Here is a 23,369-nt window from a genome sequence, read left to right on the forward strand (position 1 = left end):
GGGGAGCCGAAGAGCCCCGTGCTCAGAGCGGAGATGCTGCCTGAAACCGGGGAGGCCGAACGCTGGAGAATCGGGCCGGGCAGCCGGAGACCGAGGACTGGGGATCGAACGGAGGGAGCGGATTGGACGCTGGGACCCGAAGGGGGCGGGGACAGGAGGCCGCGATTGCAAGGGGGCGGGGACAAAGCCAGGGGCTGGAATACCCGGCTAGGCGCACGCGAGACCGAAATCGGGGTTCCTGGATGTTGGACAATCGGGGGCGGGCAGGAGCTCCGGAGACCCGTTGACCAAGTCGTGGACTCGTCGCACTGAGATTGGACATATGCAAGTGGGAGACTTGGGTCCGGCGCTCTAAATCGGGGGTCGGGGTCGGGGGTGTACTCGGGCTTGGTGCCCAGGATCCGATCGGCGGCCCCCTGACTCAGCGAGGTAAGCACCGGAGCGGAGGAGGGGGCTGGGGGCCTGTGTCTTGGGTCGGGCGTGCCGGCCTCTCCATCACTTGTTCTCGACGCTCGCCTCGGCTCCCAGCCTCAGCATCCCTGGCTGCGAGGCATGCGCAGTAGGGCGCTCCCTCCCCCGTCCCCTCCAACACGGGGCGGGGGTGAGGGGACGCTGGGCCACCCCAGAGCGGATGAATTTATAGACATCCCCCCCTCGCCCTCTGCCTTGGAATGGGAAGCGGAAATGGGGTGGACAGTGCCAACGTCCGGCAGGTGTTCGCTTTAAATAGGTCTGGGACTTTCTCTCGAGATCTCGAAACTCACCCTGGACCGGTTTCCTGCCCCCACCCCCGAATCTTGAAAGACCTATATGGGGGGGGGGCGCTGCCCCCGCACCACGTTCTCAGCAGAGCCGCAAAAGGGGTTAACGCGAGTTACCCCTCCCGCCTCTCTATGCGTTCACAGAAGTCCCCACTGACGTCCCCCAAAACACTGGGGTCTCGGGCTGGGACCCTCAAGACCCCTCAGGTGGTGAGAGAAGGATGAGCGGGCGTCCTATATGCCTGAGTGGGAGGGAGGAGGCGGCTGGGGGCCCGGACTCCCGGGTCTGCGGGAGGAGGGGACTGGGGACCTGGAGAATGACCCTCTGTCCCCCTCCCAGGGCTCTAGCGTGACATGGCTGAAGCGCACCAGGCCGTGGGCTTCCGACCCTCGCTGACTTCGGACGGGGGGGAAGCGGAGCTCAGCGCGCCCGTCTTGCAGGAGATCTACGTCTCCGGGCTGCGCTCCTGGAAAAGGCATCTCTCCCGATTCTGGGTGAGGAGGGCTGCGGCGTGGTCTCCTTCCTTCCGGGAAGGCGGCTACCTGCTTCCGGGTTGCACTTCCGGCATGCTGGTGGTCCCGCTTCTGGGATCTCATCAACCCCTCCTGGGAATTCTGATGTCCGCTTCCAGGAGCCCTTAAAGCTATTTCTGGGTTTGCTGTGGCTCACTTCTGGGCTCGGTCACCTGACCTACTGCGAACCCCTATTCACCTACTGCACCCACTTCTCGGACAGCCCCCCCCACTTTCCCCACACCCCCCCCACACCTTCCACCCCAATTTCTAGAACTCAGTCCCCTTCTCTCCTGGGGCACCTCTCGTCTTTCCCTTTCATCTCCAGGCTTTAAAGTGGGGGCTCCCCATTCCAGAACCCCATGACCTGATCAAGATCTTGGGCAGCCAGCACCCCAATCCTGAAGGCCCCTCCTTTCCCCTAGCCCTTGCCCCTGGGGTCAGAGGGCCCCTCCTTGCGCCTGCTCCTGAGCCCCCAGTTTCCCCGTCCAGTAGGCGGGGTGCCCTCCCCACGCTTCTGAGATGGGAACCCCAATGTCCGGACGCTCCACTTCTCCCTCGCCACTTCTGCCCCAGCTCTGAAGGACCAAAGGCCCCCTCCTCGCCTTTGTTCCCGAAGCCCGTGCCCAACATCTAACCAGAACCCATGTCTGCCCCAGGGGCCCCGGTTCTGGAGCTCGGGCACTGTGACCACACAGGGCCTCCCTGCGGGTCACACCCTCTGTGAACAGAGGTCTTGAGCACCTGTGGCGTCGCCTCAGCCTGAATTGGGTCCTGGCTCTGCCACTGACTAGCTGTGTGGCCTTGGGCCAGCGCGCCTCTCTGAGCCTCAGTTTCCCCACATGTAACGCGGGATGAGGAGAGCACCTCCCTCACAGGACAGTCTGCAGGATGAAACGAATTCTTACCTGTAAGCACTCAGCCAAGAGCCCGGCCTGTGGCGAGTGCCGAGTGAGGGTTAGGTTTTGATAACATCGTTCATGACTCGTTCACCAAATATTGATGGCGCCTGGCTGGTTAAGGGGCCTGGCACTGTTCAGGGCACCGGGGACTCGGCAGGGAGCCAGCTAGCCAGACTCCTGTCCTCAAGGAGCTCTGGATTTAGTTGGAGGAGGAGGCACTAAGAAAGATAAATAAACAGAACGTAGAGTATGTTAGATGGTGAGTGACGGGGCCTATGGAGACCAGTAAAGTGGGCAGGGAAGGGGGGGGGCGGTGTGTTGTAATTAAATAAAGGGCAGCCCAGGAGGATGTCCCAAAGCAGAGACACTGATTGTTAAGATAGAGCTGTATCTTTTCCATGGGGCTGGCCCCATGGCCTAGTGGTTAAGTTCGGTGCACTCTACTACTGTGGCCTGGGTTCAGATCCCAGATGTGGACCTACACCACTCGTCAGCCCTGTTGTGCCAGCGACCCACATACGAAATAGAGGAAGATGAGCACGGATGTCAGCTCAGGGCGAATCTTCCTCAAGCAAAAAGAGGAGGATTGGCAACAGATGTTAGCTCAGGGCCAATCTTCCTCAGCAAAAAAAAAAGAGAGAGAGAGATGTATCTGTTGCAGTGGGTAAATAGCCACGACTACCCCAAACGCCCAAAGACTCCCCTTCAGCCCTGCCCGTGGGACCCCCTAGGCCTCTGCCCAATCCATCAACTAAAGCATTAACATGTGGCCATTAACCTGTGGTTAGATATATAAACACAGATATACATACACATCCATGTATATATTTAAAGTAAGATCTCATTACATACAGAAAACTGCACAGATTTTTAAAGTATACAGTCCTTGCATTTTGAAAATACGTGTGTAGCCAACTTCCCATCAGGACAGCATTGCCACTATTCTAGAATGTTCCTTCAAGCCCCTTGCTAGGCAGCACCTCCCACTCGAGGCGACCACGGTTGTGATTTCTATGCTTATAGACAGATTTTGACCAGTATCGCATTGTCGAATATTTTGACTGTCACCTCTGCGTTCAAGTCAACCACTAAGTCCCTTTTCAGAGGCAAATGTCCCCTACGGCCAATGGCCCCACCAGACCCTCCCATTAGTATGAACTGATCATTGTAATAATGGTCACTTTTATCTTTCCATCACATAGCCACCTCTCCCCCTGATGGTCACTTGGAGCTCTCATGTCCTTCCTCTTCCGGGGGGACCCCAGGAGCCCCCCTGAAGCCACAGCCCTCAGCATCATCAGGGGGCAAATTCCATAGACTCATGGCCAAGCCTCAGTTTCTTCATTTACAAAGAGGGAACCCTGCCGGTCCCTGCCTCGAGGGATTGTTGTAAGCATTAGTTGCCTTGGCAGGAGGCCTGGCTCATAGAAGTGACCAGTCCAGCATCGCCATTCTTATCTTCTGCCCCACAGAGGTGCTGTGTGACCTCGGGCACGGCAGTAACTTCTCTGAGCTTCTGCTTCCTCATGTCTAAAATCATATTAGGTAGCGGCATGTCCCGGGCTCTATATTAACCAAGCCCTTTAAATCTATTACTCCTCCAGTCCTCATTAGGGCATCCTACAGTAGACCCATCGTTAATCCCGTTTTATAGATGAAGAAACAGACGCCCAGAGAGGTGCTTTCAGTTTCCCAAGGTCACACGGCAGCTAAGATGCAGCACTGGGGGCAGAGCTACAATTAGCAATCTGGCTCTGGAGCCCCTGCTGATGCCCACTATCCCGGGCGGCTTTTCTAGAATGCGGTTGGTCCCTGTACCTATGCCACAGGGCCGCTGTGAATTACATGCAGTGGGTCACTTAGCCAAGCACGTGGTACAGTATCCAGCACCCAGCGGCCGGCTCATCAGCAGGTGCTCAGAGTGTTCCCCGAAATGATTTCCAGAGGAATATGAGATCCGGAGACACAGAGGACCCCAGAGTGCGGTCCCTTGCAGGGCGTTCCGTTGCATGAGAGTCACCAGGCATCCGGATGGTTTGAGCGGTGGATAGTGGATCCTGGAGCCGGAGAACCGGGTTCAGATCCCGACTCCACCAATGCCCAGCTGCGTGGCCTTGAACGAGGTCTTCAAACTTACCCCCACAGCTTCCTCTCCCGGGAACGGAGATAATAATAAGGACTCCCTTCCTGAACTACCGGAGACTGAAATGACTAACGATGCGCCGGCCTCGGGAAGCGCTTCCTGTTGTTAGGAAGCCCCTGTGCTGTTGCAGCTCAGAGCCCCAGACGCGAGGACGGGCTACTTTTAAAAAGAAAAGCCAGGGGCCGGCCCGGTGGCGCAGCGGTTAAGTGCGCATGTTCCGCTTTGGAGGCCCGGGGTTCCCCCGTTCGGATCCCGGGTGTGGACATGGCACCGCTTGGCAAGCCATGCTGTGGCAGGCGTCCCACGTATAAAGTAGAGGAAGATGGGCACGATGTCAGCTCAGGGCCAGTCTTCCTCAGCAAAAAGAGGAGGATTGGCAGCAGTCAGCTCAGGGCTAATCGTCCTCAAAAAAAGAAAAGAAAAAGAAAAAGCAGAGCCAGCCCGGATGGCCTAGTGGTTGAAGTTCGGTATGCTCCCCTTTGGCGGCCGGGATTCGGTTCCCGGGCATGGAACCACACCACCCAGCTGTCAGCAGCTGTGCTATGGCAGTGGCTCACACAGAAGGACCTACAGCTAGGATATACAACCACGCATGGGGGCTTTGGGGGAGGGAGAAACAAAAGAAAAATTAAACAACAAAAATAACCACAGTGGTCACTAACCTTTTCCTGCCAAGTCAAAGGAAGATGTCAAGTAAATCAATCCGCAATGAGAAGGAGGGTAGCAACAGAAAGGATCGTTGTAATAACTAACGTGGATTGAGCGCCTCCTGTGCACCGGCTCTGAGCTACGCAATCTGCCCCCTCCCAGCCCTCTTCCCTGATTCATGTTTCTCTGCCATCTGACCCACAACACGAAAGCCTTTAAAATGTAGGTATTGTGACGGGCCAGCCCGTTGGCGTAGTGGTTAAGTTCACGTGCTCCACTTCGGTGGCCTGGGGTTCCCAGGTTCGGATCCCCAGCATAGACCTAGCACCGCTTGTCAAGCCAGGCTGTGGCGGCATCCCATATACAAAATAGAGGAAGATGGACACAGATGTTAGCTCAGAGACAATCTTCCTCAAGCAAAAAGAGGAAGATTGGCAACCGATGTTTGCTCAGGGCCACTCTTCTTCACCAAAAAAAAAAAAAAAAAGCAAAAACCCCAGAAAACATAGGTCTTGTCTCTACCTCTGCTGAGAGCAGGAGTCTTGCTGTCTTGTCACTGCCATAGGACTGCCATCAGCATTTGTGGATGATATTGTCTCACCCAATGCTTGTGACAGTCCTATGAGCCAAGTACTGAGACTGTTCCCATTCTACAGATGGGGACACTGAGGCACAGAGAGGTGAAGTCACTTGCTTGCGGTCACTCAGCTAGTTAGTGACAGAGCAGAGATGTGAGCCCAGAGGGTGGGGCTCCAGGCCCAAGTTCTCTGAGGAAGATTGGTCCTGAGCTAACATCGGTTGCCAATCTTCCTCTTTCTTTTTTTTCCCTTCCCAAAGCCCCAGTGCATAGTTGTGTATCCTAGTTGTATGTCCTTCTAGTTCCTCTGTGTGGGACGCTGCCACAGCATGGCTTGATGAGTGATGTGTAGGTCCACACCCAGCATCCGAACTGACAAACCCCAGGCCACCGGAGCAGAGTGCACGAACTTAACCACTCAGCCACAGGGCCAGCCCCCCAGCAGTCTAATTTTTATCTGTCACCACACATATGTGCCCCTTCACCCCCTTGCCCTCGCCCTCCCCCTTCCCCTCTGGTAATCACTAATCTGTTCTGTTTGTCCATGTGCTTGTTTATCTTCCACATAGGAGTGAAATCATTCGGTGTTTGTCTTTCTCTGTCTGACTTATTTCGCTTAACATTGTACCCTCCAGGTCCATCCATGTTGTTGTGAATGGGATGATTTTTGCCTTTTTTATGGCTGAGTAGTATTCCACTGTTTATATACACCACATCTTCTTTATCCAATCATCCATTGATGGGCACTTGGGTTGCTCTCATGTCTTGGCTGTTGTGAATAATGCTGCGATGGACACAGGGCTGCATAAATCTTTTGGAATTGCTGACTTCAAGCTCTTTGGATAGATGCCCAGTAGTGGGATGGCTGGGTCATGTGGTATTTCTATTTTTAATTTTTTGAGGAATCTCCATACTGTTTTCCATGGTGGCTGCACAAGTTTGCGTTCCCACCAGCAGTGGAAGAGGGTCCCCTTTTCTCCACATCCTCTCCAACGTTTGTTATTTTTTGTCTTGGTCATTATAGCATGGCCAGGCAATTCTTGAAGGCGTCCCATGCTCCAGACCCTGCTGTATACGGGGGACCATTTTGCCGAGGAAGATTTGCCCTGAGCTAACATCTGTGCCAATCTTCCTCCCTTTTTTTTTCAGTATGTGGGCTGCCAACACAGCATGGCTGCTAACAAAGTGGTGTGGGTCTGTGCCCGGGACCTGAACCCAGGCTGCTGAAGTGGAGCACGTTGAACGTAACCACCAGGCCACCGGGGCCTGGCCCAGTCACTTTGCCTTTTTGACAGTCTCGCCTTCGGGGTCCTGCCTGAGAGTTACCTCCTCCAGGGAGCCCTCCCTGACTCCCTTGGGCTGAGCAACTTGCCACCACAGACCTCCTGGGCCCTGTTCCATCGCCAGGAGCCCTTGCTCCATTCTGGCCTGACCTCCCTGAGGGCAGGACCTAGATCTGTCTGTTCCCCTCTGGGTCTTGAGCACCCAGCTCAGGGCCCAGCACACGCTCGGTGCCTGATCAGTATCTCAGAAGGATGCTTAGAGGATGGGATGCCTGACTGAATGGATGCCCTTTCCTCCCCGCAGAACGACTTCCTCACTGGTGTCTTCCCCGCCAGCCCCCTCAGCTGGCTCTTCCTCTTCAGTGCAATCCAGCTTGCCTCGTTCCTCCAGCTGGATCCTTCCCTAGGACTCATGGAGAAGATCAAAGAGTTGCTGCCAGACTGGTGAGGTCCCCCATTTCAGCCCAATAACCTCCCTAATCCCTTTCCCTGCTCCCCATTCTCTATCAGTGTGCCGTGCCTGCTAAAGAAAAGTAACCTCTGAGACTTACTTTGGGACAGATTAACAAAGGTAGAGCATCAACAATAAGGAGGTGATTTCCTCTCTTCTCTCTGCACATTTTCCATCCTGGCTGCTTCTTACTAAGAGGGATGGTGACAACTAGAAAATGTCCAGATACGGTTATATATACTAACAAAAGTATGAGCTTGGCTAGTCTCCAGTGGTGTAGCCTCAGCCAAGAGACTTCACCATTCTTGGTGTCAGGGTCTTCATCTGTAAAATGGGGGTAAAAATAATTGCTTCTTAGACTAGTTGGAAGAATGTGGAATATTCAGTCCAGTGCCAGGAGGTTACTAAACGAGTGTGATTGAATTATTATAGTCGTTGCTCTCATCTTTGGGAAAGGTCTGGGAACCAGAGGCAAGTGATGTGGCAGGTTCTTAGCTTTGGATTAGTCCTCCTGGGGAAGGACGTTCAGATTTTGTGCAGACGGCCCCAAAGAGAAGATCCAGGATCGGAGGTAGAAATTTCCAGGAAGGCCAGATTTGCTCAGTCTGCAGAGGGGACACGACTGGCCCCAGGTCCTCCAGGTGGGCTCTGCTCACGTCTGTCTGATGGCAACTTTGCAGATGTGTTGATTTACTGTGGCTTTAGGCCAGTGTGCCCTAGACTTGCGTTCGTATTGGAATCACCTGGAAGGCTTCTTAAAACACTGATTGCTGGGCTGCACCCGAAGAGAGCCCATCTTAGTAGGTCTCCGGGTGGGACCAGGAATCTGCGTTTCCAACAAGCTCCCAGCTGGTGCTGCTGCTGCTGGTCCAAGGGCCGCACTCCGAGATCCACCGCCTTAGAGTATCATTTGATAGCTGGGAGGGGAAAGTGACCCTTCAAGAGAAATACCATCTCCCACTTGTTAAGCACCTACCCAGTTTCCATGGCAAGTGATTTTAGAAGCTTGGTGTCCCCAGAATCCTAGAGGGAGGGTGCTGAGAGAGGACCACGCCTCCTTTACAATGAGGAAAGTGTATTTCTCTGACTCTAATGCTATAAGATATGACTCCCACAGCCAAAAGGCCAGAGTCAGAGACTATTAGGAAGGGCTGGGCTGGGTGGGGCTGGAGGGGAGGGGGGTTCTGAGGCCAGGACACCCAGGCCCGTTCTCTCTTTCTGTCCCCCAGGGGCGGCCAGCACCACAGGCTTCGGGGGGTCCTGGCAGCGGCGCTGTTCGCCTCGTGTCTGTGGGGAGCCCTGATCCTCACACTTCACATCGCCCTGAGGCTGCTTCTGTCCTACCACGGCTGGCTCCTGGAACCCCACGGAGCCATGTCCTCACCCACCAAGACCTGGCTGGTATGGGAAGGGCAGAGCCCTACTCAAGTCCTGCCGGGACCCACTTCCTTGTCCCCCTCTCTCTGGGTCTCTGTCCCTCTCTTTGGGTCTGTGTCCCATTCTCCGTGGGATGCTACACACACCCCCGCCCCCAACCACACCCTGGTCCCCAGCCCCTGTGAGGGGTTCGATGACCCGCTAATTCCCGCTTCCTCCAGGCCCTGGTCCGCATCTTCTCCGGCCGCCATCCGATGCTCTTCAGTTACCAGCGCTCCCTGCCGCGCCAGCCCGTGCCCTCCGTGCAGGACACCGTGCGCAAGGTGGGCCCGGCACCCCGGGATGGGGCGAGAGGCGGCCCGGGGCGGACGGGGGCCGTGACCCACCCTCTTCTCCGCCTTGCCCCTCAGTACCTGGAATCTGTCCGGCCCGTCCTCTCCGACGAGGACTTCGACTGGACGGCGGGCCTAGCGCAGGAATTCCTGAAGCTGCAGGCGTCGCTGCTGCAGTGGTACCTGCGGCTCAAGTACTGGTGGGCGTCCAATTACGTGAGTCCCCCACCCGAACGCCAAGGTGCTGAGCCCGCCCTCCTCACCCTGCGACCCTACGCCCCGCCCACGACACGCCCACAGCCCCATGCCCTGCGGGGATCGGAGCCTCCGCCCAAGCAGGAGACCGTCCCGGGCCCCGCCCCCGCGCCCACCGTCCCCGGCCCCACCCCGCGCCCACCGTCCCGGGCCCCGCCCCCGCGCCCACCGTCCCGGGCCCCGCCCGCGCGCCCACCGTCCCCGGCCCCGCCCCCGCACCCACCGTCCCCGGCCCCGCCCCCGCGCCCACTGGTCTGAACCCCGCCCCCGCGCCCACCGTCCCGGGCCCCGCCCCCGCGCCCACCGTCCCGGGCCCCGCCCCCGCGCCCACCGTCCCCGGCCCCGCACCCGCACCCACCGTCCCCGGCCCCGCCCCCGCGCCCACTGGTCTGAACCCCGCCCCCGCGCCCACCGTCCCGGGCCCCGCCCCCGCGCCCACCGTCCCGAGCCCCGCCCCCGCGCCCACCGTCCCCGGCCCCGCCCCCGCGCCCACCGTCCCGGGACCCGCCCCCGCGCCCACCGTCCCCGGCCCCGCCCCCGCGCCCACCGTCCCGGGCCCCGCCCCCGCGCCCACCGTCCCCGGCCCCGCCCCCGCGCCCACCGTCCCGGGACCCGCCCCCGCGCTCCATATTAGTTTAAACCCCACCGCAGATGCTCGGATATTCTGGATCCTATGACCACGTTCCGACATTCTGAGCCCTGTGCCCAAGGCTCCAACGTTCTGAGCCCGACTCTCCAATAATCCAAGCTCCGCCTCTGGGGCCCGCCCACACCCAGAGCTCCGCCCCCGACCCGCCTGTGTTTGAACCGCAATCCCAAAGTTTCAGCCCCTCGCCTAGCCGGCCAACTCTAAGCCCCGCCCGCAGAATAGTTCGTTTCCACCGTCACTCTGCTTAAGGACACCCTCTCCAGATGGGCTTCTATTCTGAGTTCAGGAGCTAAGTTCTTGATCGCACTCAGATGGGCTCCTTGGGAAACTGAGGCACAGAGCGAGTCAGCGATTCATCCAAATCGGGGCTTACAGGCCTCTCATTCTGTGGGAGCCGTCAATAGCCGTCAGACAGCGTGTGATGAAGGCGAGGCAGCCATGAAGAGACAGATGGGGTGGTGTAGTGTCGGGCGTGGGTGGCCAGAGAGGCCGCAGCTGGATAAAAGGAGCAGAGCTTCGGGAGGAGAAAGTATCAGGGCTGAGCCTTGAGGGTTGGAGAGAATTTGAAGCTGTCCGGTTGGTGGGAAGGAACAGCCCGGGCACAGATGGGCTGTAGGAAAGTCACAGGGCCTCCCCCGCTCCCTCCTGGGCTGGGAGCAAGAGGGCTTTAGTCCCGCTGCAGCGAAGGGTTTCAAGGGTGGTGGTCATGAGAGGGGAGGGTGGAGAGGCGGGAGCAGCCTGGACCCCCGCTGAGGACCCTGGACTTTTTCTTGAGGGTGCTAGGGAGCCATGGGAGGATTCTGAGCAGGGATCAGCAGGGTCCCCTGCCCGGGGGACCCCGAGAGGGTCAGCTCCGGTGTGGGGAAAGACTGGAGGGGAGACGCTGGAGGCTGGGAGGTTGGAGTAAGGATCCAGGGGGAAAGGATGAGGCCTCAGAGGGGGCTGTGGGACAGAGAGGAGGGGACAAGGCAGAGAGAGTCAGGGGGCAGGAGGGCAGGTTGGGAACTGCCAGGCTGTGAGGGGAGGGAGTGGGAGATGGTGAGTCTCACCTGGGGACTGTGGGAGAAGGGGAGCAGCTTTTGGGTGAAGACACTGAGCTCCATGGAGGCGACGGTGACCGACCTGGGGGTCCAGGGGAGACGCTCCTGGGCAGCCAGAGGGCCCGGGGAGAGCTCAGGAGAGAGGCCTGGGCAGTGACAGCAAACGAGGGCCCTCAGCTGTGGAAGGAAAATGAAACATTGGACTTGGGCGAGAAGATCAGGGGTGAGAATGTGGAGTGGGAAGGGCCGAGGGTCTGGGCCAGAGTCCCAGGAACAGCAGCATGGAAGGGTCCGTCACACAGGCCGAGTGGAGGGCACTGAGTCGTGTCTGGAGACCTAAGACAGAAACCAAGCCTTAGTTTTTAATTTTTTTCTCCTTCATGCTCTCGCACCAGATTCTGCTCTTAAAAAAAAGAAAAATACACACACACAATATGTGTGTATCTCGCTGATATATTGCATTGTATCTCTAAGGCATTGCCAATTATAACATACTCCATTATCTTATCTACAAGAAAGAAAAAAAAGAGACCAACTAAACACACTTTCTTATCACTTAGTCTGTTTATACAGGTTGAGCCTCATTATTCATGAATTTCATATTTGCAAATTCGCCTAGTTGCTAACATTTATTCGTAACCCCCCAATCAGTACTCATGGCACTTTCGGGGTCATTCGTGGACATGCGCAGAGTGGAGAAAAATTTGAGTTGCCGGATCTCGCGCTCGTTGCCAGGCAACACTCTGCCTTCTTGTTTCAGCTCTGGTACTGTAAACAAATGTCTTTTTTGTGATCTACTTAGTTTCACGTTGTTTGTACTTTTAGGCTTTTTGTTGGTGATTTCGCTGTTTAAAATGTCCCCCAGGGCGGCACTGAAGGGCTGGCTGGCGTTCCTAAGCGGGGGAAGGCTGTGGTGTGCCCTGCGGAGAAAATACGTGTGTTAGATGAGCTTCATTCAGGCACAAGTTGTTGGCCGTGACTTCAGTGTGACCTAATCAATGATATATATTAAATAAGGTGTCTTTAAAGATAAACACACATAAAACCAGCTTATATATTGATTTGTTGATGAAAATGTCACCAGAGACTCGAAGGAAGCTAACCCCGTATTTCCCCAGGATCAGTGGTTCAGTATTCACTGATTCAGCGTTCGCGGCGACTAGAGAACATAACTACCGCAAGAAACGAGAATCAACTGTAAATTGAAAGAGCTCCTTTAGACTTCTTTTAGACATGGATTTATATCAACTATCACTCCTGAGCAAACTGAAAAAAGGAAACTGTAAATGTAATAAATCGGCCAGGGCGTCCCTAAGACTTCTGCCTTCAGACTCCAAGTCTTCGCGGTTGCTTTTTGATTCAGACTTGTCCGTATCTTCCTGCCTTCCACACGGCTTCATCCTCTGTGTTGTCAAGAACCTTGCAGTGTGGCATTTCCTGAAAGATCGTATGATGTCATTAAAGCCATTGGTGCAGGGTACTAAAGCAGCTTTTCGTAAAACCTGCCTAATTTAGGCTTTGCTCTGGACACTTTCTAACCAGGTCTCATTCATCACCACCTCCCCGGCCCAACCATTTGGTTCCTGAGAGTTAAAATCTTGCTCCACAATTATCTCCAGGATTTTCTTCTCAGCCATAGACACCCTTCAGCCAGCTTTGATGCTGGTGTGTTTGGTTGGTTTTTTTAAAAATGTTATATGTTATCCGTATAACGTTACAATGTTGTACATATAGTAAGATGCACAAATCTTAAGCGTATGGCTTGATGAAGTTTTATGTGTGTGTGTGACCACATAAGCACGGCCTACATCAAGGTGTAGGACTTTTCCAGCATTTGCTGGAATGTTCTGGATTTTTACAGAAGATGTAGCACATTCCCAGGGAATGACAAGTGCATTCCGCCTGGGCTAAGTGTAAGGATGTGTAGGATGCCATTGACTTTAAGATGCAAGTAAATATGTATCTGTCTTCACAGAGTCTATGAGATTCTATGTCATCTAGGAAACATTCAAGTCCCCTCCGACCACCTCTCTTTAATTCTTGTCCCTCCCACCATCACCTATGAGACACACTTCAATCAGAGTCTTTTCTAGGTGTTTATATACATATATTTGTACCCAGGAATATAAATACACACACAGACATATACATATATATCACATAATATATATAATTTTTTCTTGTGATAAAATATATATAACATAAAATTTACCATTTTAACCACTTTTTTTTGCGTATGCTTTTTGGTGAGGAAGATTGGCCCTGAGCAAACATCTGTTGCCAATCTTCCTTTTTTTTTTCTCCTCAAAGCCCCAATACATAGCTGTATATCCTAGTTTAGGTCATTCTAGTTCTATGTGGGACGCCACCACAGCATGGGTTGATGAGTGGTGTGTAGATCAGTGCCCAGGATCCAAACCCGCGAACCCCGGGCCACCGGAGCGGAGTGCATGAACTTAACCACTTGGCCACGGGGCTGGCCCCTGAGCACTTTTAAGTGTACAACTCAGTGGCATTAAGTACATTCCCAATTGTTGTGTAACCTTCCCTACTATCCATTTCCGGAACTTTTTTGTCCTCCAAAACAGAAACTCTGTACCTGTTAGGAAAAACATCCCCATCCTCAATTCCACCCCCTCCCCACCCCCCCGTCCTGGTAAGCTCTATTCTACTTCCTGTCACTATGAATCTGCCTAGTCTGGATTTTTCATAGAAGTGGAATCATACGCTATTTGTCCTTTTGTGTCTGACTTAGCATAACGTTTTCAGGGTCCAGCCGTGTGGCAGCCTGTATGAGAACTTCATTCCTTTTCGGATTAACTTTCCATTGTATGGCTAGACCACATTTTTGTTGTCCATTCATCTGTTGATGGACACTTGGGTCATAGCGGTATTTTTAAAATCTCAGATGGGATCATTTCACACATCTTCTTGTGCGCCCAGCCTTTTTCACTGGGCAGCATGTGTCGGTGCCCATTCTGTGTCAGTAATATAAATGGACCTTGTTCTTTTTACCAGCTGCATAGTATTCCACACCATGAGTGTTGCTGGATTTGGCCAGCTGATGCTCCATTGATGGACACCCAGGTTATGGCTAGTTACTGATCACGGTGGCCCCCTTCATTGAGCTCCACCCTCCCTGTTTGACACAGCAATGTCTGGGGGTGCTCACCCCTCCCACTGTGCCCCCCTCTCGGCCCCAGCCACCCCAGCTGTTTGTCTCTCTGTCCCACTCCCAGGTCAGTGACTGGTGGGAAGAATTTGTGTACCTGCGCTCCCGCAACTCGCTGATGGTGAACAGCAACTATTATATGATGGTGAGAAGGGGCGGGGCTGGGAGATGGGGAGAGGGTGGGGATCCTGGCTCCCCGGGGCCTGGGTGGGATGTGGGGTTGAGGGTTCGTGACCCGAATCACAGTGTGGAATTCACCATCCCGCACCCTCGGTTGGGGTCAGGACCTGCGTTTGGGGTCGGGGCTCCCACCAGGGGCAAATCTGACCCCGGGTGTCTGCCTGTCCCCTCGCCGGCCTCCAGGACTTCCTGTACGTCACGCCCACGCCGGTGCAGGCGGCTCGCGCAGGGAACGCGGTCCACGCGCTCCTCCTGTACCGCCACCGCCTGAACCGCCAGGAGATCCTGCCGGTGAGAGGGCCGCTGTGGGCTGGGACCGAGGCCGTGGTCCTGTGGCCGTGCGGCCACGGGGGTCCTGGGAGGCAGTTCACGAGCCCACGGTCTCCTGCAGACTTTGCTGATGGGAATGCGGCCCTTATGCTCTGCCCAGTATGAGAAGATATTCAACACCACGCGCATTCCTGGCATCCAAAAAGGTGAGACCCCTGTCCCCTCCTCCCTGACAGAGGCGGGACAGTGTCATGACTAAGGGCACGTTCTCTGCAGCCAGCCTCCTGGGTTCGAATCCGAGCTCCGTCGCTCCCTAGCTGTGTGACCTTGGGCAAGTTATCACCCTCTCTGAGCCTCAGTTTCCTCATCTCTAAAATGGGATAAGAAGGGGACATACGGTGATGAGGATTAAATGAGCGCTAAGAACAGTGCAAACCACACGAAAGGGCTAATAAGTGGTTGTTATTCTTATAATGTGTCCCACCTTTCTGCCCTCCACGCATCTGCCCACACCACCCCAGACCACATCCGCCACCTCCGTGACAGCCGACACGTGGCCGTCTTCCACCGGGGCCGCTTCTTCCGCGTGGGGACCCACTCCCAAAGTGGCCTGCTGTCCCCGCGGGCCCTGGAGCAGCAGTTCCAGCGAATCCTGGACGACCCCTCGCCCGCCTGCCCCCACGAGGAGCACCTGGCGGCCCTGACGGCCGCTCCCAGGTGAGGGTCGGAGGGGAGGCACCCAGGGGCCCGAGGTTGCGGAAGGGCAGGTTGGGGGCCGGGGGATCGGAGGCTGGGCAGGGGGGAGGGCCAGCTGGGGCTCAGGCACGTCCCCCGACAGGGACATGTGGGCCCAGGTGCGGAGGTCCCTGAAGACCCGGGCGGGGGATGCCCTGGAGGCTGTGGAAGGGGCTGCTTTTTTTGTGTCACTCGACTCGGAGCCCGCGGGGCTGGCCAGGGAGGACCCCGCAGCCTCGCTGGATGCCTATGCCCACGCCCTGCTGGCAGGCAGGGGCCACGACCGGTGAGTCAGCTGGGGGGCCCTGGGGCCCCCCAACCCTGACCTGCGACCCCAGAAGCTGAGGACCCCGGACCCCATGTCTTGAGACCTGGGGATCTTGGACCCAGATAACCTGCAGACCTGGGACCCCAGATCTCAACCCAACTCCTGAACCCCAGATCTGAGGCCACCAACCCATGACCTGGACCCTCAGACCTTCAGAAACCCTAGACCGGGACTCCAGACTCAGCACCCCAGACCCGCGGACCCCAGATCTGAGGACCCCCCAAATGCCAAATCTGGGACCGCTCGACCCAGAGACCCCCCCCCCCCCAGCCAGAACCGTGAGCTGGGGGACCTCAGACTCAGAACTGCAGGCCACCAAATCCTCAGACCTTCCTGCAGGCACCCCAAACCCGGGACACCTCTCAGAGACCATCCAGAACCACCCAGCAGAGACCCCTACCCTCTTAAAGATGCCCCCACCAGCCCCGATTCCCAGAAAAATCTCCCCACCCTGGAGCCCCCACAAGGCCCACAGAGGGTACCCCGCGTTCCCTGCTGGTCCTCGCTCTCTGGTGACCACTCTGAACTCTCCCCCCGCAGCTGGTTTGACAAATCCTTCAGCCTGATGGTCTTCTCCAATGGGAAGCTGGGCCTCAGCGTGGAGCACTCGTGGGCTGACTGCCCCATCTCAGGACACATGTGGGAGGTAGGGCAGCCAGCCGCGCCCCATCCTGCAGACCGCCACCGCCCCCATTTCCAAAGATCTTCCTTTCTGGGGCCTTAGAGTCAGGGGAAAAAATGGAGGCTCAGAGAGAGGCAGAGACCGGACCAGGGGACCCAGCAAATAAGGGGGTCTGGAGTTCTGACCTTCCTCTGACAAATGGGCATTTGGGGCTCACAGAAGGGAAGTGATTTGCCCAGAGTCCCAGAGCCAGAAGTTGTGCAGTGAGACTAGGATTCCAGAATGCTCTGAGACCGGAGTGTGAGGCCTTCCAACCACATCACGCTGAGTCAGAGCGATCTTCCAGCTCTGCTTTGCTGTGTGACCTTGGGCAAGTGACTCCCCTCCTCTGAGCCTCAGTTTCTGCTTCCTCAGGTGAAAAGGTTGGATTCTCTTTTATCTTTGAGCTCCTGTCCAGTCCTGAGAATATTAGCATCTGTATTTTCTCTATTTTATTCAGTCCCTAAATGACAAGGAGTGGCGTCTGTCCTGCCTTGGGTTCCCTCTCTTCCGTATTGTTGCATGAGGGGTTGGATGGGGCCCAGGGCGGTGAATGGGCGTGTATGAGGGGAAGGGAGGCCCCTTCCAGATCTTGGGAGCAGCCCCAGGTAAGCACTGACCCGTCTGGGCCTAACTCCTTTGTAAAATGGGAATTTTCCCCCTTTGATTATATTAGTAAATGAAACTCAATTCAGTTTAACCTCAGACACTTCATGTCAACACAGCACCTCTGCATATCGACTTTGAACGAAGAGATGTCACGTAGAGTAAGATGAAAAGAAATGCAAACTCTAAGGCATAAAGCAATGTGTTCTTTTCTCCATATATTTCTAACGTCCAAATGGGGATGTCAGCCCCTTCTTCTAGGTGGTCGGGAGAATTAGGGGGAAGGTTGGCGGGTCCTGGGTGCTCCATCAGGGCGGAGTTAAAATGTTTCACAACTAGCAGGGCGTGGGTACCACTCATCAGAATGGATTCCGACCCCTCGGAAGTTCATGTTATGTTCAGCTTTCTCTCTCCTGTCCCAGGAGTGGGGTGAGGGATCGGGGGGGTCCTCGGGAGGGCTGGGCAGCTGTTGGTGGCTCCTCATCTGCCAGTCAGCAGTACAAGGTCAGGGAACACCAGCTGAGTATCAGTCTCCGTCCTGCTCTCAGTGACCTTGAACCTGAGAACCCACCTGTGACCATCAGAGGCTTCTGTGTCTCCAGGACAGCCCCCACTCCCAGAACACACTTAGGAAAAGAGGTCCCTGGTGAGATGCCCTCAGGCCAGAGCGGGGAAGGGACTCTGACATCCTCCGTTTGTACACAGTTCACTCTGGCCACAGAATGCTTTCATCTCGGCTACTCGGCAGACGGCCATTGCAAGGGGCACCCTGACCCCTCGCTGCCCCATCCCCAGCGGCTGCACTGGGACCTTCCAGACAAGGTGAGGCCAGGTGTCTGGGCCTCTTCTCCAAGTCCCCAAGTTCCTGACTTTGACCCTAAACTCATCCCTGCCCCCAGTCTCAACCTCCAAATCACCCCTGTCCCCTACTCCATTCCCAGCCCCAACTCTAACCCTGCCCCCACCCCAGTCGCATCCTCGACCAACTGCCCTCTCCGTCCTCGGCCTCAGTCCGGTTCTGTCCCCACTCAAAGCCCAACTCCATCCTCACCCCAAACTCTCCTCCGTCCCTAACACCGTCACCATGCCGGAATTCAATCTCATCTCCAACCACGACCCCTCTGAAGCCCACCTAGACCCCATCCCAGTCCAACCCCCACCCACCCCATGCCAACTTCAGTTCAGTCCTCACACCCAGCCCCATTCCGTGTCCCGCCCCAGTCCCCAGCCCCGATTCCATCCCAGCCTTCACTGCCACCCCGATCCCCATGTTTAACCCAGCCCCTCAGCTCCTTCCCCTCTTTGTCCCCATTTCCGTATTTCACCCCAACCCTAACTCCATTCCCATCTCCACTTGCAGCCCCATCCCCAACTCGAACCCTACCCTCATCTGTAACCCCAGCCATTCCTCCCTCCCCCCTTCTCTGGCAGATCCATCTATCCATCTCTCTAGCGCTGAGGGGAGCCAAGACCTTGTCTGGAAACATCGACTGCCACGTCTTCCCCTTCTCCCACTTCGGCAAGAGCTTCATCAAACGCTGCCACCTGTCTTCAGACAGCTTCATCCAGATGGCCTTGCAGCTGGCCCACTTTCGGGTCAGTTGGATTCCCCAACCCCAGCCCCCAGCCTCGGTTCCCCTGGGCCCCCAAGACCCGCCCCGTCAGCCCCTGTAATGATTCTTGTTGGCCACTGCCATTGTGGGGCCACCATCTTGATTTCTCTCTCCCAACCACACAGTCCTGGGCAGGAGGAGGCTGGAGGTCCAGACAGAGGTGGGTCAAGTCTGTGAAGACTTCCTGAGCCCAGCTGAGCGGCTCCTCTCCTCCTTGTCCCCCAGGACAGGGGTCAATTTTGCCTGACTTATGAGTCGACCATGACCCGCTTGTTCCTGGAAGGCCGGACGGAGACGGTGCGATCTTGCACGCGGGAGGCCTGCAACTTTGTGAGAGCCATGGAGGACAGAGAGAAGACAGTGGGTGTGGCCTCGTTTGAGGCTTCGGTCACTTTCATGTTCTCGCTCATACCTTTGCAAACATTTACAGAGCACCTTGAGGGCCAGGCCCCATGGTGGGCCCTGGGGACAGAGGAGGGACCCCACCTGGTCTCTGACCTCAAGGAGCTGATGGGGGAGACAGAGATAGTCCAGACAGGTGATACCTGATTTAATGGGGGTCGCACAGGGCACTGGGGGAGCACCCAAGAGGGAGCCGTGGTTCCACCATGTAGTTCTCTTTGATTATTTAACCTCCGTGCGTCCTTGTGACTTCCATTTGCACCATTCTTCATGTTCCCTATATAACCTCTCTGCCCAGAACCCCCAGGTACCTCTGTTCCCTCTCCCCAGCTACCTATGAGGTATTATGGGCCTATGGAAGGAGTTTGGGCCCTAGAGTCAGACAGACCTGGGAACCCACCTGATTCTGCCTTGCTGTGTGACCCTGGGCAAGTGACTTCCCCTCTCTGAGCCTGTTTCCCCTCTGTAAAATAGAGTTGATATCTCTGCCTTGCAGGGATTTTGCAAGCTGGGTTGAGGTCCAGGGGTGTGACAGGCCCCAGCAGTAAGCCCACTTCCTGTCTTTCCATGACCTCTGACCTCCCCGGGGACCCCAGGACCCACAGTGCCTCGCCTTGTTCCGCGTGGCGGTGGACAAACACCAGGCTCTGCTGAAGGCAGCCATGAGCGGACAGGGGGTCGACCGTCACCTCTTCGCGCTCTACATCGTGTCCCAATTCCTCCACCTGCAGTCGCCCTTCCTGGACCAGGTTGGGGTGCAGGGAAACGGTTAGAGAGGGAAGTGGGGAACCACGGGAGGAGAAAGGCGCTTTGGGGCAGCAGGAGAGTGAGTCAGGGAGCCGGGAGCAAGAGAGAAAGGGAAAGGGCGGAGAGGGAAAAGGGGCGGAGAGAAGAGGAGAGGACCATTGTCATGGAAAGAAACGGGAGGGGTGTGATGGGGGCGTGGTCATAGAGGGGGGGAGAGGGGCGTGGTCAGGGAGGATAGGGGGCGTGGTCAGGGAAGAGGGGGCGTGGTCAGAGAAGAAGGGGTGTGGTCAGGGAGGGTAGGGGGCGTGGTCAGGGAGAAGAGAGGGGCGTGATCAGGGAGAAGAAGGGGTGTGGTCAGGGTGGAGAGGGGGCGTGGTCAGGGAGAGGGACTCTGTCGATGGGAAAAGACATGGGTGGGGAGGAGAAAGGGAAAGGGCGTGGTCAGGGAAGAGAAAGAGGTGTGGTTGGGGAGAAACGGGAAGGCTGTGGTCCGAGAGGAGAGGGCGGGGTCAAGAGGATAAGAATGTGGTCAAGGAGAAGAGAGGGAGAGGGTCAGGGGAGAAAGGGAGAGGGGCGTGGTCACGGAAGGAAACGGGAAGGGTGTGGTCAGAGAGAAGAGAGGGGCGTGGTCAGAGAGAAGAGGGGCAGGGCCAGGGAGAGGGATGTGGTCAGGGAGAAGAAGGGGGCGTGGTCAGGGAAGAAATAGGAAGGGTGTGGTCAGAGGGGGAGATGGGCGTGGCCAGGGGGAGAAGAATTCGGGCCCGGAGAAAAGAGACCGAGTCAAGCGGAGAAAGGGAGAGGGGCGTGGTCAGGCGTACAAGGGGAGAAAGACGGATTCAGAGAGGAGAGATGGGTGTGGTCAAAAGCAGCAGAGCAGAGAGGTGGGGTCAGGGAAGGGAACGGCAGAGCTACAGGCAGAAGCCAGATTTAGGGGAAACAGGCAGTCAGGGAGGACATCAGAAAGGGGCAGGGCTGCGTGCAGTGGAGTTGAGCCAACGGGGCCTGATCTGCGGGTCTGTTTGTCTTCATTGCACACGTGACCATCTCCTGTCCCTCAGGTTCACTCGGAGCAGTGGCAGCTGGCTACCAGCCAGATCCCGGTTCAGCAAGTCCACCTGTTTGACGTCCACAACTACCCCGACTACGTTTCCTCTGGTGGTGGATTCGGGCCTGTGAGTGGAGCTGGGTCCGACCGCAGCTCCCTGGACCCTGGGCCCTGAGGAAGGAGGGGGCTGGGGGTCTGCACTCCTGCGCTATGGGGGAGGAGGGGACTGGGGGCTATTTTGTTCCCCTCACTCTGTCTCTCTCCAGGCCGATGACCATGGTTACGGTGTTTCTTACATCTTCATGGGGGATGACACGATCACCTTCCACATCTCCAGCAAAAAATCAAGCACAAAAACGGTGAGACAAACTTGAACCCCCGTGTCCCCTCCTCCTCCCCGTCCCCTCCTCCCTCAGGACCCAGGAGTTTAGGCTTCTAACTCCCTCCTCTCCTACAACCTAGGAGTCCAGACTCCCAACTCCTTGCTGCCCCAGGATCCAGGAGTCCCGGTCCCCAGCCCCCTCCTCCCTCAGACCCAGGAGTCAGAGACCCCAGCCCTCCTGTTTCTCGGCCCGGCCCCGGAGGCCCTCTCCCGGCTTCCCCTGCACATGACACGTTTCTCCTTCCAGGACTCCCACCGGCTGGGGCAGCACATCGAGGATGCGTTGTTGGATGTGGCCTCCTTGTTCCAGGAGGGGCATCGTCTGAAGCGTGGGTGCAGACGGCTAGGGGAGGACGACTCGGGACACAGGTGCGGCTCTCTCCCCTGCCACACTAGGGGCTCCAGGGCACCCACGACATCCGCCAACTTTTGACTCCTTCCAGCGGGGAGCTGGTCTCCCCAGGAACTAGGGGGAAGGTCTCTATGGCTGGGCTGGTGCAGGATGGAGGCAGCCCGTTTGGAAATCCCACATCTGGTCCAATAAAGCTGTGTAAGCTGGATGTGTGGCGTCCACTCTGCTCTTGGGCTGGGCAGGGGTGGGAGAGGTGAGGGTCAGGGTGGAGGAGGAGAAAAGGTCCCATCCATCCCCGGGCCTCATGAATTCCCGGTTACAGTCACAACGCCAGCCACAACCGCCAACACCTGCCCAGTTTTCTGCACTTCCAGTTCCAGTCGCGCCAAAGCTAACCATTCTAGTCCGATCCCCGTCAAACAACCCTGCAAACTGTCATTAGCCCAGTTCCAGGTGGCCCAACGCCAACTGCTCACTCCAAACTTAAAGATCACCACCAAGGGGCCCGCCCGGTGGCTCAGTGGTTAAGTGCGCATGTGCCGCTTCTCAGCGGCCCCGGGTTCCCCGGTTCGGATCCCGGGTGCAGACATGGCACCACTTGTCAAGCGATGCTGTGGCAGCATCCCACATATAAAGTAGAGGAAGATGGGCATGGATGTTGGCTCAGGGCCAGTCTTCCTCAGCAAAAAGAGGAGGATTGGCAGTAGTTAGCTCAGGGCTAATCTTCCTCAAAAAAAAAAAAAAAAAAAAGATCGACACCAATCCAACCACTCCGGTTGACACCTCTCAAATGAATCCCCCAAAATTCTTCTTACCCAACCTCAACCCCGGCCATTTCGACCTCCACCTCGATGACAAACTCAGCTCCCGTGACTAGGAAACGCACAACCTAATGTTCACTCTTCTAACCACTGCCGTAATTCCAACAACCAGTGAGTCCACGACACCACGCCCCACCACACCCAACAGCTCGGCCACAGTTCCAACAGACAACCAGCACAAAAACATCCAACCCCAAACTCCAAAACTCCTTTCCAATCTCCACTATAACCCAAACTTAAACTTGACTCATAGTCATGACTTTAAACACCACACTCCTTGTCCACACCCCCAGTCCACCCCCGCCACCACTACAACCCTCACCAACTCAACTGCAGTCATGTCAACACCAACGCCATCTGACCACACCAAGGCCCCCAATCATCCAGCCCCCCACGGCAATGATTCCAATACTCCAGGGCTCCAGGCCCCATTGCTTCCACTAAGCCAAGCATGTAACAGAAGCCCGAGGAGAAAATCAAAATGCCGAACACTTTCACTTCCGCCAGCCCAACGTCCACACCCAACGCACCAATTCTAGTGGTTTCAAAGAATGTTCACACCACTTTGACACTCCTTCCCCTCCTCTTGGTGTGGCCTGGACTTAGTGACTCTTTTTCTAACTCAAAGATTATGGTAGAAGTTACTAGGATGCGAAAGACCTTCTGGCTCCCTTCTTGCTCTCTCTCTGAATCCTCGCTCTGGGGGCAGCCAGCCACCATGGCACGAGGACAGTCAAGCAGCCTATGGAGAGGCCCACATGTGAAGAACTGAGGCCTCCTGCCAACTGCCAGTGAGGAACACGTGAGGCAATGATCTTGCAAGCAGATCCTCCAGCCCCAGTCCAGCCTTTGGATGACTGCAGCCCAGCTGACATCTCAACATCGGCCATGGGGCCGGCCCCAATAAACATTTCTTGAATGTCAAAAGAGATATGTAATTTTTTCAAAATTTCTGAGCTGACTAGGTATTTGATTGGAAGGAATTACGTTAATTCTTTTTGTGTGATAATAGCATTCTGATCATGTTGAAAAGAATCCTTATCTTTTTAAAAAATGCACAGTAGGAGCCGGCCCAGTGACATGGTGGTTGAGTTCGTGTGTTCTGTTTCGGTGGCCTGGGGTTT

At 56.1% G+C, this 23,369-nt stretch overlaps 1 protein-coding gene and 1 long non-coding RNA gene across 3 annotated transcripts; one reads left to right on the forward strand and one right to left on the reverse strand.

Annotated features, from left to right (window-relative positions):
• The first annotated feature begins 154 nt into the window (after positions 1-154).
• Positions 155-21,627, forward strand: CPT1C (carnitine palmitoyltransferase 1C). The gene is made up of 19 exons (XM_070499190.1): positions 155-429; positions 1,102-1,256; positions 7,132-7,271; positions 8,508-8,679; positions 8,877-8,978; positions 9,066-9,203; positions 14,171-14,248; positions 14,467-14,574; positions 14,675-14,759; positions 15,075-15,270; positions 15,392-15,574; positions 16,157-16,262; positions 17,589-17,705; positions 18,315-18,479; positions 18,722-18,856; positions 19,495-19,647; positions 20,704-20,817; positions 20,957-21,049; positions 21,320-21,627. Exons 2-19 carry the CDS (start codon positions 1,116-1,118, stop codon positions 21,503-21,505), a joined length of 2,412 nt encoding a protein of 803 aa, XP_070355291.1. The 5' UTR covers positions 155-429; positions 1,102-1,115; the 3' UTR covers positions 21,506-21,627.
• Positions 2,259-10,026, reverse strand: LOC139042195 (uncharacterized). Of its 2 annotated transcripts, none has more exons than XR_011498622.1 (3): positions 9,889-10,026; positions 9,069-9,184; positions 2,259-2,394 (listed from the first exon to the last, which is right to left on the reverse strand). It is a non-coding gene; the product is annotated as an uncharacterized lncRNA (long non-coding RNA). The 2 variants fall into 2 exon arrangements; XR_011498621.1 differs by lacking the exon at positions 2,259-2,394 and adding an exon at positions 7,271-8,195.
• Positions 21,628-23,369: the final 1,742 nt, after the last annotated feature.

This window comes from Equus asinus, chromosome 26 (genome assembly GCF_041296235.1).
Source record: "Equus asinus isolate D_3611 breed Donkey chromosome 26, EquAss-T2T_v2, whole genome shotgun sequence".
NCBI classification, from domain to species: domain Eukaryota; kingdom Metazoa; phylum Chordata; class Mammalia; order Perissodactyla; family Equidae; genus Equus; species Equus asinus.